General features: G+C 42.3%; 1 protein-coding gene across 50 annotated transcripts in view; it reads left to right on the top strand.

Annotated features, from left to right (window-relative positions):
* Positions 1–15,642, top strand: part of NEB (nebulin) — a 164,189-nt gene that overhangs the window by 101,866 nt on the left and 46,681 nt on the right. For all 50 annotated transcript variants that reach the window (XM_079992010.1, XM_079992000.1, XM_079992011.1 and 47 more), the window contains 17 exons: positions 106–213; positions 307–420; positions 1,681–1,878; positions 2,477–2,581; positions 3,370–3,474; positions 4,085–4,192; positions 4,521–4,628; positions 4,975–5,082; positions 6,090–6,194; positions 6,313–6,417; positions 6,661–6,759; positions 8,135–8,245; positions 9,240–9,344; positions 11,041–11,145; positions 12,163–12,267; positions 13,380–13,484; positions 15,496–15,600. In XM_079992010.1, the coding sequence (XP_079848136.1) occupies positions 106–213; positions 307–420; positions 1,681–1,878; positions 2,477–2,581; positions 3,370–3,474; positions 4,085–4,192; positions 4,521–4,628; positions 4,975–5,082; positions 6,090–6,194; positions 6,313–6,417; positions 6,661–6,759; positions 8,135–8,245; positions 9,240–9,344; positions 11,041–11,145; positions 12,163–12,267; positions 13,380–13,484; positions 15,496–15,600 (1,899 nt within the window). The remainder of the gene's footprint in view (positions 1–105; positions 214–306; positions 421–1,680; positions 1,879–2,476; positions 2,582–3,369; positions 3,475–4,084; positions 4,193–4,520; positions 4,629–4,974; positions 5,083–6,089; positions 6,195–6,312; positions 6,418–6,660; positions 6,760–8,134; positions 8,246–9,239; positions 9,345–11,040; positions 11,146–12,162; positions 12,268–13,379; positions 13,485–15,495; positions 15,601–15,642) is intronic.

Genomic DNA, 15,642 nt, shown 5'->3' with positions numbered 1-15,642 from the left:
ACACACCTACATTAATGGGGAGACAGGCAGGTGCTCCAGTGTAGACAAGGCCTTAGTGTATAGTAGCATATATAGACCACAGTGCTTTGATTCTCGCCTCTACAGAATCTGTACAAGGACGCCTGGGATAAAGTGAAGGCCACTGGTTTCACATTGCCTCCCGATGCTGTGCCATTTGTCCGTGCCAAAGAACTGAAGCACAATGCCAGTATTGTAAGTGTACCCAAGCAACACATTCCTAAAGATGTCGTACGAATGATGTATCATTCTAAGTAAGTTGGATTTCCATTTTCTTTTTCCGCATAGGTAAAGTATCGAGAGGAGTATGATCGGTTTAAAGCGCTTTACACTCTACCCAGAGGGGTTCAGGATGATCCCAACACTGCCAGATGCCTAAGGGTTGGCAAGCTGAATATTGATGTAAGGTTTATTTCTGATATAACATCTAATAAGAAAAGTGCCGTCTTACACTTTTAAAATCAGATTATTTCCATTAATAGCTGGTTTTAGATACTGAAAGGTTATGTTATTTAGCACCCCTCACTTCCCCAAGAGATGGGAGTGCTACAGGATTTAGTGTTCATTGGAAGAGAGCACGCTGGAGAATTATTGTGCCCAGAGGAGAACTTATTGGAAGCAATAGACTGCCATAGTGGTCAGCACAACCACGAGTCATGCATCAGATTCACAAAGACAGCAACTGCTCAGATTTCTGTAGCCTCCTGCAGGCTGCTTCTTGCTCAGGCGTAGTTCAGCAGAAGAACTTCCAACTCTCTGTCTCTCTTAACTGCTCAAACTGCAACACCATAGTTTTCTGCCCCTCTACTTGGTGATGGGTTGGGAAAAGTAATTTCAATTCATAAGCTGTACCCATTCAGGGAATGTCAGCTGATCATTGCAGGTATCAGATAATCAGCTTAACAAAGGGTGATTTACCCAGGAGCTATAACAATATGTTGATATAGGTCACCTTCATTCACACAAGTGCATGTAGATCACTAAGGGCCAAACTAAATGTACAGGTACACAGAGTTCCATAGTGTGACATCAATGCCAATTTTTCTTCCCAACTCCTGCCTTGCAGTCCATCCCAAGCTCTAAATCTGCTCCGGACATTCTCCCAACCCTCCAGAGCAGGTTTTGAAGGCACATGGAGAGCTGCAGGTGGGAGGAAAAATCTATTCTATTAGTGGTATCTGTTCTAAAAGAAGGCAGGTGCCATTGGATTTCATTATGGGTTGGTTTCCCCATTCTTACGGATGGAAAAGCCTGGGATTCTGAGCAGAAGAATAGCTGGAACCAAAAGGGTCAAGCAGGCACTCCACTCTGCTGTTTCCCCTCTTAGAGTTGTAGTTTCCTATGATGTCATGCTTGTGCCAGATTGTCACTCTTCGCATGGTTTAATATCTTATTTATATTTCCCCCCATTATTAGAAGCTTCCCATTATTATTATAAAAATAATACTGGAAGCTAATATTCTGGCCTACTCAGATATGACTTCATGAATTGTTTGTTAGTTGTTAGCTAACTCCTGGTATTGTATTTGTTTTAGACTGTTTTTAATATATAATTTTAAGTGGTTGTAACCTGCTGTGGGACCTTAGGATAAAGGGTGGGTAAGAAGAAATAATAATTGTAGTAGCAGTAGTAGTAATAATAATAATTCTATTTTACCCTAGCGCTTATATAGAGAAGGCTATGAAAAGAACAAGGCCAAAATCCATATTGCACCAGACATGGTGGACATAGTGTCAGCTAAGAGCACTCAGAAGAAAGTCAGTGAAATCGATTATCGCATCCGTCTCCATGAATGGGCCAACATCCCAGATCTTCATGCCAATGCTCTTGCTCGGAAAGTCAACGACCAGCTGAGTGATGTAAGTCTGCAAATGATACCAGGTCTGCCTTTGGAAAAACTATTATATTTGCACATGACAGGAAAAGGAGCATTAATGGTGTGCCAAACTACATCTATAAGCTTACAGGCTGTGTTCATTGTTTGTCGACGGGCGTCAGTCCCCCCCCCCTTTGATTGCTGTTTGGTGGATGCAGGAGATGCTTGCCTTCAAAGGGACAATTAATTAGGCTTTTAATGAACAGAGAACCTTTCAGGGTTTCAATCTGGAAGTTTTTGCAGCAAACGTTTTCAGTTTTTCATGCGCCTGCTATCTGTGTGCAGACAGACAGACATTTGAATCAAACTGACCATAATGCAAGTTGTATTACTAGGACTAAATAGGAACTGGCTGAAAAGCAGGAATCTGAGGAAACAACGGGTTGCTGAAGAAAGGAGTACTTAGAAAACTGAACAACATAATGGCAGCCAATGGAAACGAATGCTAACGCTCTAAGCTGGTTTCCATTATGTAGCAAAGTTTCAATCACGATTAAATTACTTAATTTGTGTGTAATGAATGTTTGCTATGTTTTGCTATGAAATTCTCACTCTTCTCTATTTTTAATCCAATATCTTAGATTGTGTACAAAGATGACCTCAACTGGCTCAAAGGCATAGGTTGCTTTGTCTGGGACACCCCTGAAATTCTCCATGCCAAACATGCCTATGACCTTCGTAATGACGTGAGTACAACTGACGATAGCAAATGGCTTTGTTCTGAAGCTTCCTCCTTGCTAGCTCTCCTTCAAGCTCCTCTTACAGCTCTTTCGGGGCATGGTTAGTAGGTTGAATTGAAAACTGACTGCTGTCTGCTTCACGTATTTTATATTGGACTGCACTTTTGTCAGTCAGCCTTGCACGCTTTTGCCACTCAGTAAAACATACATGATACAACAGTCTGCTATTTGTTTCTGTTTTATATTTTTTTGCTGTGGTTTCCCTACTATAAAAGCACCGCTGCTTTAACAATAAACTTAATTATCTCCTCTGAATTCAGGTGAGTTAGGAATACACACATCTCCTTTCCCCTCTCTTCAACTTCCTTTGATATTTTTTTAAAAAATTGCTAATTAACTGAACGCAGGATACAATAGTCAGCTGATAATGTTTTGTGCCGCTGGGGAAGTGGTAATTCTGTATTGATTTGTTTTGGATGTTTGTATGTGGTGCCAATAAAAGGTTTGATGATGATGATGATAAGGCAAGACTGAAACAATGTGGCAGCCGCCTTATTGTTGTTGTTATTATTATTATTGCTTCTTCCTCTCTTCTTGGAGTTTTACTTCAGCTTCTTGGGAAGTTGGAGGAGAGGCTCTTATTTCAGGGCAGCTGCCAGGTATATCTGGCATATTTGAGGAGTGGTTGGTTGGAGTGCCTTAAGAAAAGTTGCCGAATGGGTGGGACATTTGGCAAAGTCAGTGGTGGGAATGAGAAAGGGAAGGTTCAGGTGCTTTCTCTCTCTTTTTCGTAGTTGAAATACAAGTCAAAGGCCAAGAAAATGGAGAGCAACTACACCGTGGTCACCGACACACCTCTCTATGTTCAGAATGTCCAGAGTGCCATGAATCTGAGTGAGGTAAGGATCTCCATTTCTGTTCACCGCAGCTTCATTGTAATAGTTGTTCCTCCCCCCTCCCCCACATTTCAATTACGCTCTCATTAACAATAGTAGCAGTGCCTTAGTAATGCACATCAAACCAGCCAATTAGTTAGTAGGCTGTGTATCCTGTTCAGAGATTCAGTCAGCATTCATAGCCATCCCCCCCCCACTTTAATCACCAGATCCAGTTTACAGTTGTACGCTGATTCCTATTTTACTTGTGGTTCTATTATTTAGTTATTTATTGCATTGGTGGCTCACCTTTTTCTCTGAGGAACTCAAAGTGTACTTGGCTCTCACTTTTCCTCCTTTAATCCCCACAATACCCCTGTGGTTGGATGGTGCATTACCTCTACCCCAGCATTCAAGTTTTTAATGTATAATGTTTTATTATGGTCTTATATATGCTGGAAGCTGCCCAGAGTGGCTGGGGCAACCCAGTCAGATGGGCAGGGTACAAATTACTGTTACTGTTACTGTTACTACTGATACTTTGCTTTCTCCAGATGTATGCCCAGCTCATATTCAGCACATAAGCTTTTGCTGTATCACTCAGCATCAGTTTTACATTTTCTATATTCCTTAGGCCGTTTACCGCCATGACTATGTGCACAATGTCAAAGGGAAATACACTCCAACAGATAAGACGGTGGATTTGGAGCGGGCAACTCATGCTTACAGGATACAGAATGAAGTAAGTGCTGGAGCTGGAGCTACCCCCAGATTTTTCCTGCTTTGTGAGTGGGGTTCAAGTGCATACTCGAAAATTCAAGTTGAGCAATTATTGGTGTTCTTGTGCAACAAATCCATTAAAACAACAACAACAACCCTAGACTTTTTGTGGAAAGGAAAGCAACAGGAAGTATGGGATAGCCACCGCTTGACACAATATCATATAACCACCCCCAAGCAAATGAGAATGAATGCTCAATACCTAATTGAGTGTGAATGTATTCATAGTGTTGCACTTCATTGCAAAATCAGTATTTAAACATTGTCATGAATTTTCTTTTCTTTGGCAGGGTCTCTACCGAAAAGCTGGCTGGCATGCACTTCCCACTGGATACAAACTCCCACCAGATACCCCTGGTTTCAAGCATGCTAAACATGCCCAATACCTTGGCAGTTATGTGAGTGGTGGATTATTTTTTAACTCATACTACTGTTCCAAATAAATATAGTTGCATGAATAAATAGATACGTGATCAGTTACAAAAATTGTGGTTGCAATATTATACTTATTGAAAACATGACCATATAAATCTTATATTATTTTATAGAAATGGGAAAATGCAACCAAACCATAGGATCTTGGGGGTATTAATAAGGCAAGGAAAGGGAATGGGGAGGTATCGGGCGATGGGCAGGAGGGCTTAACTACAATCCTAGATACCTTAAAAGTTTTTAGGTTCTATTATAAATAGCTATTGTGTCTAAAATACATATCTTCCTGAATTTTTTTTTGTATGATTTCAGCTGAAATACAAGGAAGTCTATGAACACATCAAGGATAAAGGTTACAATTTTGGACCCAAAGCTGTTCCATTTGTAAACATAAGGAAAGTCAACAAAATTCTCAACGAGGTAATGTGAATAGTATTTAAGTATTTATGGTACTTGATGATGCAAAAATAAATAAATAAGATCACTGTTGGAATCTTATGCAACTCATTATAAAACCGTGGTATGATTTTTGTCAGACACTCAGGACCACATGTTCTGTAAAATGTCTTCAAAAGTATGTAAGTTTTTTTATAGTTAATGACTTAAATGTAAATATAGTTTGAAAGATGACTCTCCCCTTATTATAAATGTTTGTTATTGGGGTATGAAATGAAAGGGGCACACTTACACTGATCCCATGAGATCAAGTGTGAAGCACTCTTTGGTTCCTTCTTCATGGGCAATGCTGCTCCAACTTTCCTGATTCACTACCTGGGCCTGGGTGGAAAGAGATACAGACTTATAGTAGTTGTATTCTCCCTACTGAGGTCAGTATATTTCCAGGCTCCTGCCTTGTTACAGGTGGTCAGTGTCCAATGTGCAATTCTAGTCACTCTCATTGAAATCTTAGAGCCTGGCCAAACTGGCCAAGCAATGTGAATAGAGAAGATCCCATAACCAGGCAAAAACTTAACCAATTTGCTCCAGAGTGCAAATTAAAGGAGCATACTTACTTGAATCAACAAAAGAAATAGAAAGTTGTTTTGCAAGAAAGAAAACAAATGTTCGCTATCGAAGGCAGACTTTGCAGCACAATCACATGCCTGCTCAGAAGTAAGTCCTACTGAGTTCAATGGGGCTTACTCCCAAGAAATTGCTGTTGCAGTTCAAACCTCTTTTGCACTGGGGGATTGGATTGGGCTGAGATATCCCTCTACTCAGCTCTGCCGGCCTCCATTCATGGAGTAATGCCAGCCTCACTCTGATGGCGCAGAGCAGCATGTTCTGCCAACTGAATGCGTGGGTGAGCAGAAGTACTGCCTGCAGGATTCCCAGCAGTGGCAGGCAGGCCATGGAATTCTAGATCAGGGTGTCTTGTTTTATTGGTTTCAGCACCATGTGCAAGAACTCCTTCTCTTTTGTTACAGAGGCTCTATAGGGAAGTATATCACAAAAACAAGGATAAGATTCATACCACGCCCGACACGCCTGAAATTCGCCAAGTGAAAACGAACCAGGAATCCATCAGTGATGTATGCCTCTCTTATACATTTAAAAATAAATAAATAGACAAATTCCAGTAATGTCTGATGTGATGGGGAAAAAAATCACCCTAATTCTCCACCCACCCCCTTTGTTTTTGTATCTCAGCTGATCTACAAGACTGACTTCTTTAAGATGCAGGGGCACATGATTTCCTTGCCATATACACCGGAGACAATACATAACCGTTACGTTGGAGAGATTACAAGCGATGTAAGCTTTTGGACTTAGTAGCATTAGTGGCTCAATTCCTACTCTGACTTAGTTTCTTTCTCCCCCCCCCCCTCTCTGTGTGTCTCATGCACTCCTTCTATATTCTTTTTCCTCTTTTCTTTGCCATCTTTTAAAACTATTTAGTTATTGCATAATTATTCAAAACATTACGATTATAACACATAATATGATGGTTTATTTATGTAATAGATATGGTATTACATCCTTATCATTGTTTGGCAGGTTAAATATAAAACTGATCTGCAGTGGCTGAGAGGCCTGGGCTGCTTCCTCTATGATACCCCTGATATGGTCCGTGCTCGACATTTGCGCAAGCTCTGGGTATGTTTCTTTTTCCATGACCATCTCTGTTGGACGACTCCTTGATTTTTTGCTGACAAATAATCAAGAGGTGAAACACTGCCATTTTCAAGTGTTGCTTTTTGTCGTTTGTTTGATTGGTTTGATTTGATTTAAGTTATGCCTTTTTATATTTAAAAGTGAGGTTCTTTCCCACTATAAACTGTGAACTGTACTATGCTGGACATGAGATCAGACTAGGCAATGCCATACCAAGGTTTATGTGCGGTCATTAGATATGCTGTGGACATTGTTCTTGGAAGTGAGGCCCTATGCTTGGTTAGATGTGTTGGGTCACTTTATCCCACAGCAGTCCTTTGTCATAATGTTCATTAGTAGCTAAAAGTGCCACCCCATCACTGACTCTGTTCACGAATCACGGTAAGACATAAACACTGTGCATGAGCAAAATCAGTCCCACTTTGCTGTGCTTTGCTCCACAATTCCTGGCTTCCTGTTACATCCAAACCAGGGTTTATGGTTTGTTTTGCTCCCGAGAAACCATGATCTCTAGCCAAGGCTTGTTCTTGGCTTACTGATTGTGCTTTATTGGAACAAAACAAAACAATGATCTCTGGAATTATGGTTTGTTATCTCCTAGCACAAGCCAGGAGGAATGAGCAAGAGCAAAGGCGGCTTGATTTGGGTTGTGCATAGTAAGCAGGTTTGCCATGATGTCTGAACATGGATATTGTCCTTTGCAAGTAGCAAGTGTGTGCAATCAGTGAATCCAACACCTGCAAACTACATGTCACTTGCAAACTACATTCCTGTGTTGGTTTCTGCTGGTACAACTGGACTAACAGAACCAGTGTGTGTGCCAAATCATGAGCTACAGTTTCAAATGTGTGTGCTGATTAGTATCTCTTCCATAGCACACCTCCCCCACTTCCTCCCATTTACAGCTATAGAGAAGCAGATGTATCAGAGGCAGATTTAGGGGAGAGCTATCAGTATGGTTGCATGGGGTGCCATAGCTATTATGTAGAATGGAAGGTGAGAAGTAGGGGCATGTGGAATTTTGGCATCCCACTGAAATTTGAGGCCCCAAGGTTCGCTACTGGATGTATGGGTGCAGATTTTAAGATATTGTTGCTCTATGTTTAGTGACTTGGCTCTAATGTTTTCTACAGAAGCCACCCTAATGTGTTTGAATGGATGTTATGTTATGGCCCACTTACAAAGCAACTAAAGTGATGTTTTACATTGTACTGTTAACCTGTACATTCCAGAGATTCTTGTGGAGTTATAGCAAGGGGCTGTGACTTCATTAATCTTCTTTGTTAGGATTCAAAGTTTTGTTGTTTGTCTGATGGAGACTGCATGTTCTTTTGACACAAGCACATTTCTTTTTCAGTCTAATTACGTCTACACTGAAGCTGCAAAGAAGTCACAAGATAAATATCGTGTGGTTCTGGACACTCCCGTGTACAGGACCGTTCAGGAGCTGAAGACCCATTTGAGTGATGTAAGATTGATGTTCTTTAACCTTTCTGCACTGAAACATTTTAAAGTGAATTTAAAGGGATGCTTGGATCGTTTTAAGTGTGCTTCTGCGGCAGCTGCTCTAAAGTAGGCTTTCAGATGAAGAGAAGCACGATGGAAGTTCTTTGTTCTTTAGCAAGAGACCACGGTTAAGGTTCATGCTATGCAGAATATTTTGGCTGAGCTAGTTTTACAGCCAGCAGCAGCATATAGAATAAGAGGATTATGATTTGCAGTCGAACTGCAAAGTTGGAAGGAACCACAAGGACCATCTAGTCCACCTACAATGCGAGAATCTTTTGCTCAACATGGGGCTTGAACCCACAACCCTGAGAGTAAGAGTCTCATGCTTTACTGACTGAGCTGTGTGAGGTGGAGGGTGTGTGTATGGAGCTTCAGGCACCCACTGGCAGCGCTGCCACTTGCTGGGATGGGAATAGGGCAGTGAGAAGCAGCAGTGATGTCAAGGGAGGCCCAAGTTCATAATGTAAAAACATAAGAAGAACCTGCTGGATCAGGCCAATGGCCCATCAAGTCCAGCATCCTGTTCTCACAGTGGCCAACTAGGTGCCTGTGGGGAACCCGCACAAGAACACCAAGCTATCGAAACAATATCTTGTATGCAGCGATTTGTAGACTTTTCAAATAGCTGTCATAAAGCACTTGTGGAGGGTCAAGTTTTCTAATCACATTGGGTGATATTCAACTCGGATTCACTCAGAGTTGAACCACAGAAAGTAATGGATGTGGCTATGTTAGATCCAGCAATTTCAATAATCTGCTTTCAATAAAAATGACAATGGGGTGTGATAAGCTTATGCCAGTTCAGTTAGCAGTAAGGACAGAGTCTGTCAGTCAACCACATCAGACTTCCTTCTGCTCACTGTCAGCTTATTAACTCTCTTTGTTTTCTAATATACTTGTGCTGAAAAGGTTGGCTATGGAAGACGAAAGTGCATTGTTGTTTCTCTTTCTAGCTTGTGTATAGAGCTGCAGGCAAGGAGCAAAAGACCAAGTACACATCTATCCTTGATACACCAGATTTCAACAGGGCCAAAAGAGGGCAAAAACTACAGAGTAAGGTAAGACCCATTACTGAACAGAAATGAAGCTGGATAGTACATGTGGAATTCTCATTCAATAATGCACAGCTCTTTCTAGATATTTTCTGGGGCGTCTGATACAAAGCAATCTGCACTTGCCCATTCATTATACAAGCTGTCTTTGTGATAGCACCATATCCTTAACAAATGTTTCCACCCAAATTAGTAAATATTGATAGGTAATCAATATGTTCATAAACTTCCATTGCACTTAGGGATGGATGGACGAATCTGTCAGCTTTGGTTTCTGTCTGTTTCTCATATTGCGAAGCTTAAGTCCAGTTTTCCATATTTCCACCTCAGTTTGCCTTTGCATGAATATGTCAGTATCTTAGCGCACATTTCTCTTGACACATATGTTTTTGCAACGTTGAGCCTGGGTTTAAATAGCATGCGGAGCCAAACTATATCTTGGCTTACGGCAGCCACAGGAACAGAACAGGAGCGATGCAATTGCAATCTCCACTCTGGGAACCTGCATGCCTATGTGTGTTGAGCTTAGCCATGGTTTAGTTTAGTGCTGGGTGTGAACCGGCCCACTATTTGGTAGGAAAACTCCATTGCAAAATTCAGCGAAGTGCTGCTTTCAAAGGATAGCTGTCTTTGGCTTTGTGTACCGTTTGAGGAAGCGAGATTTAGTTAATTTCACTTAAAAATACTAACTTAACTGAATTTCTCCCCCAACACTAACTGTAATATTATTGAAACCTCGTCAAAACATAACTCTGGCACAGTTCTCCAATCTTCTTCTAATGTTGTCAAAGTAATAAGGCAGTGGTGGCCAAACGTGTCCCTCCTGCTGTTTTGGGACTACAACTCCCATCATCCCTAGCTAACAGGACCAGTGGTCAGGGATGATGGGAATTGTAGTCCCAAAACAGCTGGAGGGCCATTTTGTAGTCCCAAAACAGCTGGAGGGCCATTCTTCATTTCCAATAAGGAATGAAGAACTTGCCAGATTTTGTATCGTCTCCTACTGGAGCTTATGCCATGTGACTGCAGGACCAACTACCACTGTTGAATCTGTTCAGCACATCAAAATGGATATATTCAGAGCTCTTCCTCCTCCCATCAATATGTGCTTTGAAACTGTGTGGATACAATTACAAATCATTTCCTGTCCTTTGTCATAGCCTAGATGGTTTCCTGTGCTTTGTAATTGTCCCCATTACCTAGTAGATTATTCAGGGTGTCTGCCACCTCCAGGAATGTTATTTGTCTTAATTGGGAAAGAGATAAAAATACTGTTATACAATGCAGCAAGGAGGGTGGGTGAAGAAGTATCAAGGGTGAAGGGCTGGGAAACCAACTTTTAAAATTTATGTTAAATTTGAATTGATTAGATGTTAAAATTTTGAAAATCAATAAAAATTAATTGGGGGGGGGGAATTAAGTTGAAGGGGCTGTGGCTCAGTGACAGAGCACATTCCTTGCGTGCAGAAGGTCTTGTCGGCATCATTCATTAAACGATCTAAAGATAACAGGGCAATAAAGGATTTCTTCTTGAGACCTCAGAGAGGTGCTGCCAGTCAGAATGGATATACTGAATCAGGAAGAAAAGCACACTGATTCAGTTTGCAAAAAGCAGTGAGCGAAGGACTGAATCGCTTACATCCAAGGTCTCTGGTGTGTATGGAACATAATTTGACAATTTATGGTTCTTCCCTTTCTCCAGTACTTGTACATCGAACTTGCAACCAAGGAAAGACCCCATCACCATGCTGGGGATCAGACACCAGCCTTGAAACTTGCTAAGCATGTGAAGGACTTGGTCAGTGAGGTAAGACTGGGAGCACCTTTCCTTCTCTTCTTTTTATTACTATGGCAAACAGACTGCACACTTCAGCCCATTAAAGTCTAGACTAGACAATGAGTTTGGCAAACACATTCAATGCAGTCTATCAAAACTGTTTTACAGAATCTTTATTAAATATGCTATTCATACGTGTTAAGCCACAATCTAGCTTTGTTTTTATTCGTTTACTTTTTGCCTGTTTAGGTATTGGTTTCTTCTGTACTGTTCATTTCCGGGGGTGGCGTTTGGGGCAAGTCATCTGGCACATGTAATTGGATTCAGCGGTGGAGCAAGCCGATTGGGCGTTTGGGGCAGCGCGTGTGCCCTGCCCCCGGGGGCGGGGCCAGCTGGGGCAGGATGCTCCGTGGGGCCTCTGAGGAGTCTGCCTGCCTCACCCCACTCAGCTGCCCTACAGCTGAGGGGGAGGCAATGGGCAAACCATTTGGGGCAGCGCAGAGCCTGTGGGCGCTCAAGCTCACTCCAGGAGAGACACATGGCTTGGGCGCACTGTAGGCCCTGCGGTGAGTGCTGCCTGGCATTTTGTCACCCCCCCAGTGGTGACACTTGGGGTGGACTGTCCCCACAGCACCCCCCTTCCTCTGCCCCTGATTGGATTACAGTTCCCATCATCCTTGACAGCTGGCCATGCTGTCTGGGGCTGATGAGAGCTGTAGCCCCAAACAGCTGGATGGCACCTTATTGGAGAAGGCTGATTTAGGCAAGCATCACAGAGGAGGGAAGGGCACACATAGAAATGGCAGGGAGATTGTCTACAGATTAGGGTGGTATGCTTTGCAATTTGCCAGTGAATATACCAGCCACAGGCCTCTAGCTGACTTTATTGGAAGGAAAAACAAATCGTTGGCATGATGAATAAATTTACTTTAGTTAACTCATACATCAGAGTGTCTTTTTAAGTGCCCAGGTGCATGCAGTTAATGCTGTATCGCACGAGCACCTTGGTGTACTTATTTTTTCTTCCATTCCCCCTGCTTAATTTAGAATAAATACAAATCCCAATATGAGAAGCTGAAGCACAAGTATGTAACTGTCGCTGACACACCAATCCTGATTAGAGCTAAGAAGGCCTACCTGAATGCCAGTGATGTAAGTATCCGATGAAAATGGGATGGTTTGGGTTTTTTTATGTCGTCTAGATCTGAATGTAGAGTAATGTTCAGGCAAGGTCTGTGAACTGAACCTGAAACCAGTGAGAATTCTTCCAGATCATTTACTTATTTGGATTATACTCTAGCTCTGTATGGCTTATATACTCATGATGCATTTTTTTTTTTAATATGGAAAAGGGATCAAAAGAGTCAGGAGCCATTAGACAACTATTCATAGTTCTATAACAGTTGTGACGGAGTTCTTCCTGAGAAGCAGTGGCACAGAGGAGTGAGCCTACTGCACATAAGATCAAGTTTCTTTGGTCTGACATTGGAGTCTATTTCTCATTGCCTGTGAATTCTTATATACTAGCATAAAACAAATAATACATAAAAAATCTATATAAATCTGTTTTGACACAAGATTGCTTGGGTAAAAATCAACATCATACTAATTTGTTCAGTCTCTTCTCTCCTCCTCCTGGGCGCTAGGCTGTGGGTTCTCTCGATGCTCCAAGGCAGATTTAGGAGAGGGGGGGCATGCAAGGGGAGGGGGAAAGCCCCATTGAACTGGTGGGAGTCCTTGCACTAGGTTAGTTGAATCTGGCTTCTTGGGTTTTATCCAGCTAAAACATACTCAGAGTAGACTCACTAAAACCAATGGACTTTAGTCATGTTCGCTGGTTTCAGTGGGTCTGCTCTGAGCATGTTTCAGCTGGATGCAACCCTTTCTGTCCACATGGATACTTTTGAGTATAATTGTGTTGGCAGCAGAGAAAGAATGAAGAAATTGGGGAGAGGGGGGGAGATAGATAATATGGTTTCTTGATCTGGACTCTTGTCTTGAAATAGACGGGAGAATATGCAAAACTCTGGTTATAATAGAAAGTTAAATAAATGAAAGCTATACATAAATGGGGAGTAGGATTTACATTTACAAGGAGCACCATGGAGTAAGCTAGGATTGCTTTATAATATGCATAAAGCGGACTTGATGGTCTGCTTTTTCTACCTGTCTATTACAACCTCTGAGGAAAATGTGAAAATAATGTTTGCTACATTTTAAGACTGATGCCTTCGCACTTTTTTGTTTTATTTTGTTTTTATCAGCTGCGCTACAAAGAAACATTTGAGAAAGCCAAGGGTAAATACCACACAGTGAAAGATGCCTTGGATATTGTGTATCACCGCAAGGTCACTGATGATATCAGCAAAGTATGTATATTGGATATATACACATAAGTATGTATACTGGATATATATATATATATATAAGTATGTATATTGGATATTGTCAGGGCTGCCTCTAGGTCCCAGCTCACAGAGGACCAACGCCAGGCTGGTATTATGTATAAAAGTCTTTATTGAAGTATAATTTCCATTTCAAAGCCAGAGCGTGCAACCCTACGTCTAGACTCTAGATAGGCGAAGTCCCGTCTGAATCACCTCCCCTTCCGCACCAGTTTAAGATCCTAGCCCTGCTCCACCTTTTGCGCTGCTCTCTCCTCCTCTGGGTCCTCCTGCCCTCTGGTGCATTGCCCTTTCTGGACTCCTCCGAAGCTGAGTCGCTGAGCTCCTCCCCCTGCCTCCGGCGTGCTTTAGGACCCGGTTCCCAATCCTCACTCTCTGCTGTCCCGCGCTCCTGTACATTTGAACTTGCTTCTCGCGCCAACCCAGTGACCTTTCTCCTAACCGTTACACTACTTCTATCACTGCTTCCCTCTTCCGTGACACTGGCCAGATCTGACCTCCCCTCCGTTTTACGACTCTCCGAGGGAGGCGTGGTCAGCTCTGCCTCGTCTTCTCTCCCTGGTGGGGGAAGCACTGGCCCCGATGCCTGGGACTCTTCCCCCCCACTCTGCTCTGGTGGGGAAGCTGGTCCTGATTTCCAACTGCTGCTCTGGGAGTCCCTGCTGCCCCCTTGCTCCTGGGGCGTTCCCCTTGGGACCCCCCTGCCCCTGGCCACTGGCGCTCCCTTCTGTGAATCTTCCGATTCGCTGGAGAGGCTCATGGAATCCCTCGGACCACTGTTTCCTCCTACGCTCCCCTCGGATTCCTCCCCCTCGCTCTCCATCTCCCATCTTCCCTGTGCCTCTGCTCCTGAGCCCCTGACAGATATATATATGCATATCCCTGAGTAATATGCTGGTTTTGATAACTGTAAAATACAATAGATGTACCTTATTTATATATACTATGGGGCACTGGTTATTCTCTCTCCCCACTACTTCAGACTCCTTTACCTCCCCCTTTCCTTTTTTTTCTTTCTTCCAATTATAAATTTTTTATTAAATTTTTCCATAAAAACTCCAATCATACAAATTTCCACATCACATATTTTAACTTATTGGACCTCCCTCAACTTCTCTGACAATCATTCGTAATTCAATTTCTATCTTCACATTCCTTAAATTTTAGTATTGCCTTTAAATACAATATTTCTGTCCTCATTTACATTCTTGCAATATTCCTTATATTTTCACAAAGCTTCTTTAAAACACACTAGCGTTGTGTATTCCTCACATACAGTTTTCAAATATTCTGTAAATTTTCCCCAGTCCTCAAAAAACTTGTGGTCCCTTTGGAATCTAATTTTTCCAGTTAGTTTGTCCAGTTCTGCATAGTCTGTTAATTTTTTACCTCCCCCTTTCCTATATAATGTAAGCACCCCTGGTCATGCCTCTGATGGATGTGATTCCTTTCAGAGAGAAAGCAGGGGTGACCTGTCTTATCAGGCCTTATAATCTACTTGACACCTGGTCCTCCTAACACAAAGCCTCAGCTAATTCTGGCCCACCCTGCCTCTTTTTATGTTTTATAGCATTTGTTTCCCCTATACTTTGTGCTCTGGCCCCATTCTCCACCTGAGCTTCTGTCATGCTTCCACCTCTTCTGACTGTCTCCCCATGTGTTACATGGACTGGCCAGAAATTCCTACATGCGCTAAGCTCTGTTGTCTCTATAAAGTAGCGTAGCTGTGCCAGGACATTCTAAATCCACTTATTGGGAAGCAAGTTCCACTGAATGTAAGAAAGCAAGTCCCATTGCCTCCTTGAAGCTCCTTCAGGAGAAGGGCAGGATAGAAGGTTAACAGATAAATAACACAATGGGAGTTGCTTCTCTGAGTACGCATGTATAGGATTGTACCATCACTGATGTCAACCCTGTAATATCGGGCGATTAGTGTGTTGCTTATTTTAAAAATTAAATGTTTTTTTTTTTGTAGGTGAAATACAAAGAAAACTACATGAGTCAATTAGGAATCTGGAGATCTATCCCGGATCGACCAGACCATTTCCACCACCGTGCCGTCACCGATGCAGTCAGTGATGTGAGTGTGGATCAACTTCGACACTTGGGTATTGCATGTTGA

This window comes from Podarcis cretensis (genome assembly GCF_951804945.1).
Source record: "Podarcis cretensis genome assembly, chromosome: 1".
Classification (NCBI taxonomy): Eukaryota; Metazoa; Chordata; class Lepidosauria; order Squamata; family Lacertidae; genus Podarcis; species Podarcis cretensis.
This window is presented reverse-complemented; position numbering and strand designations above follow the sequence as displayed.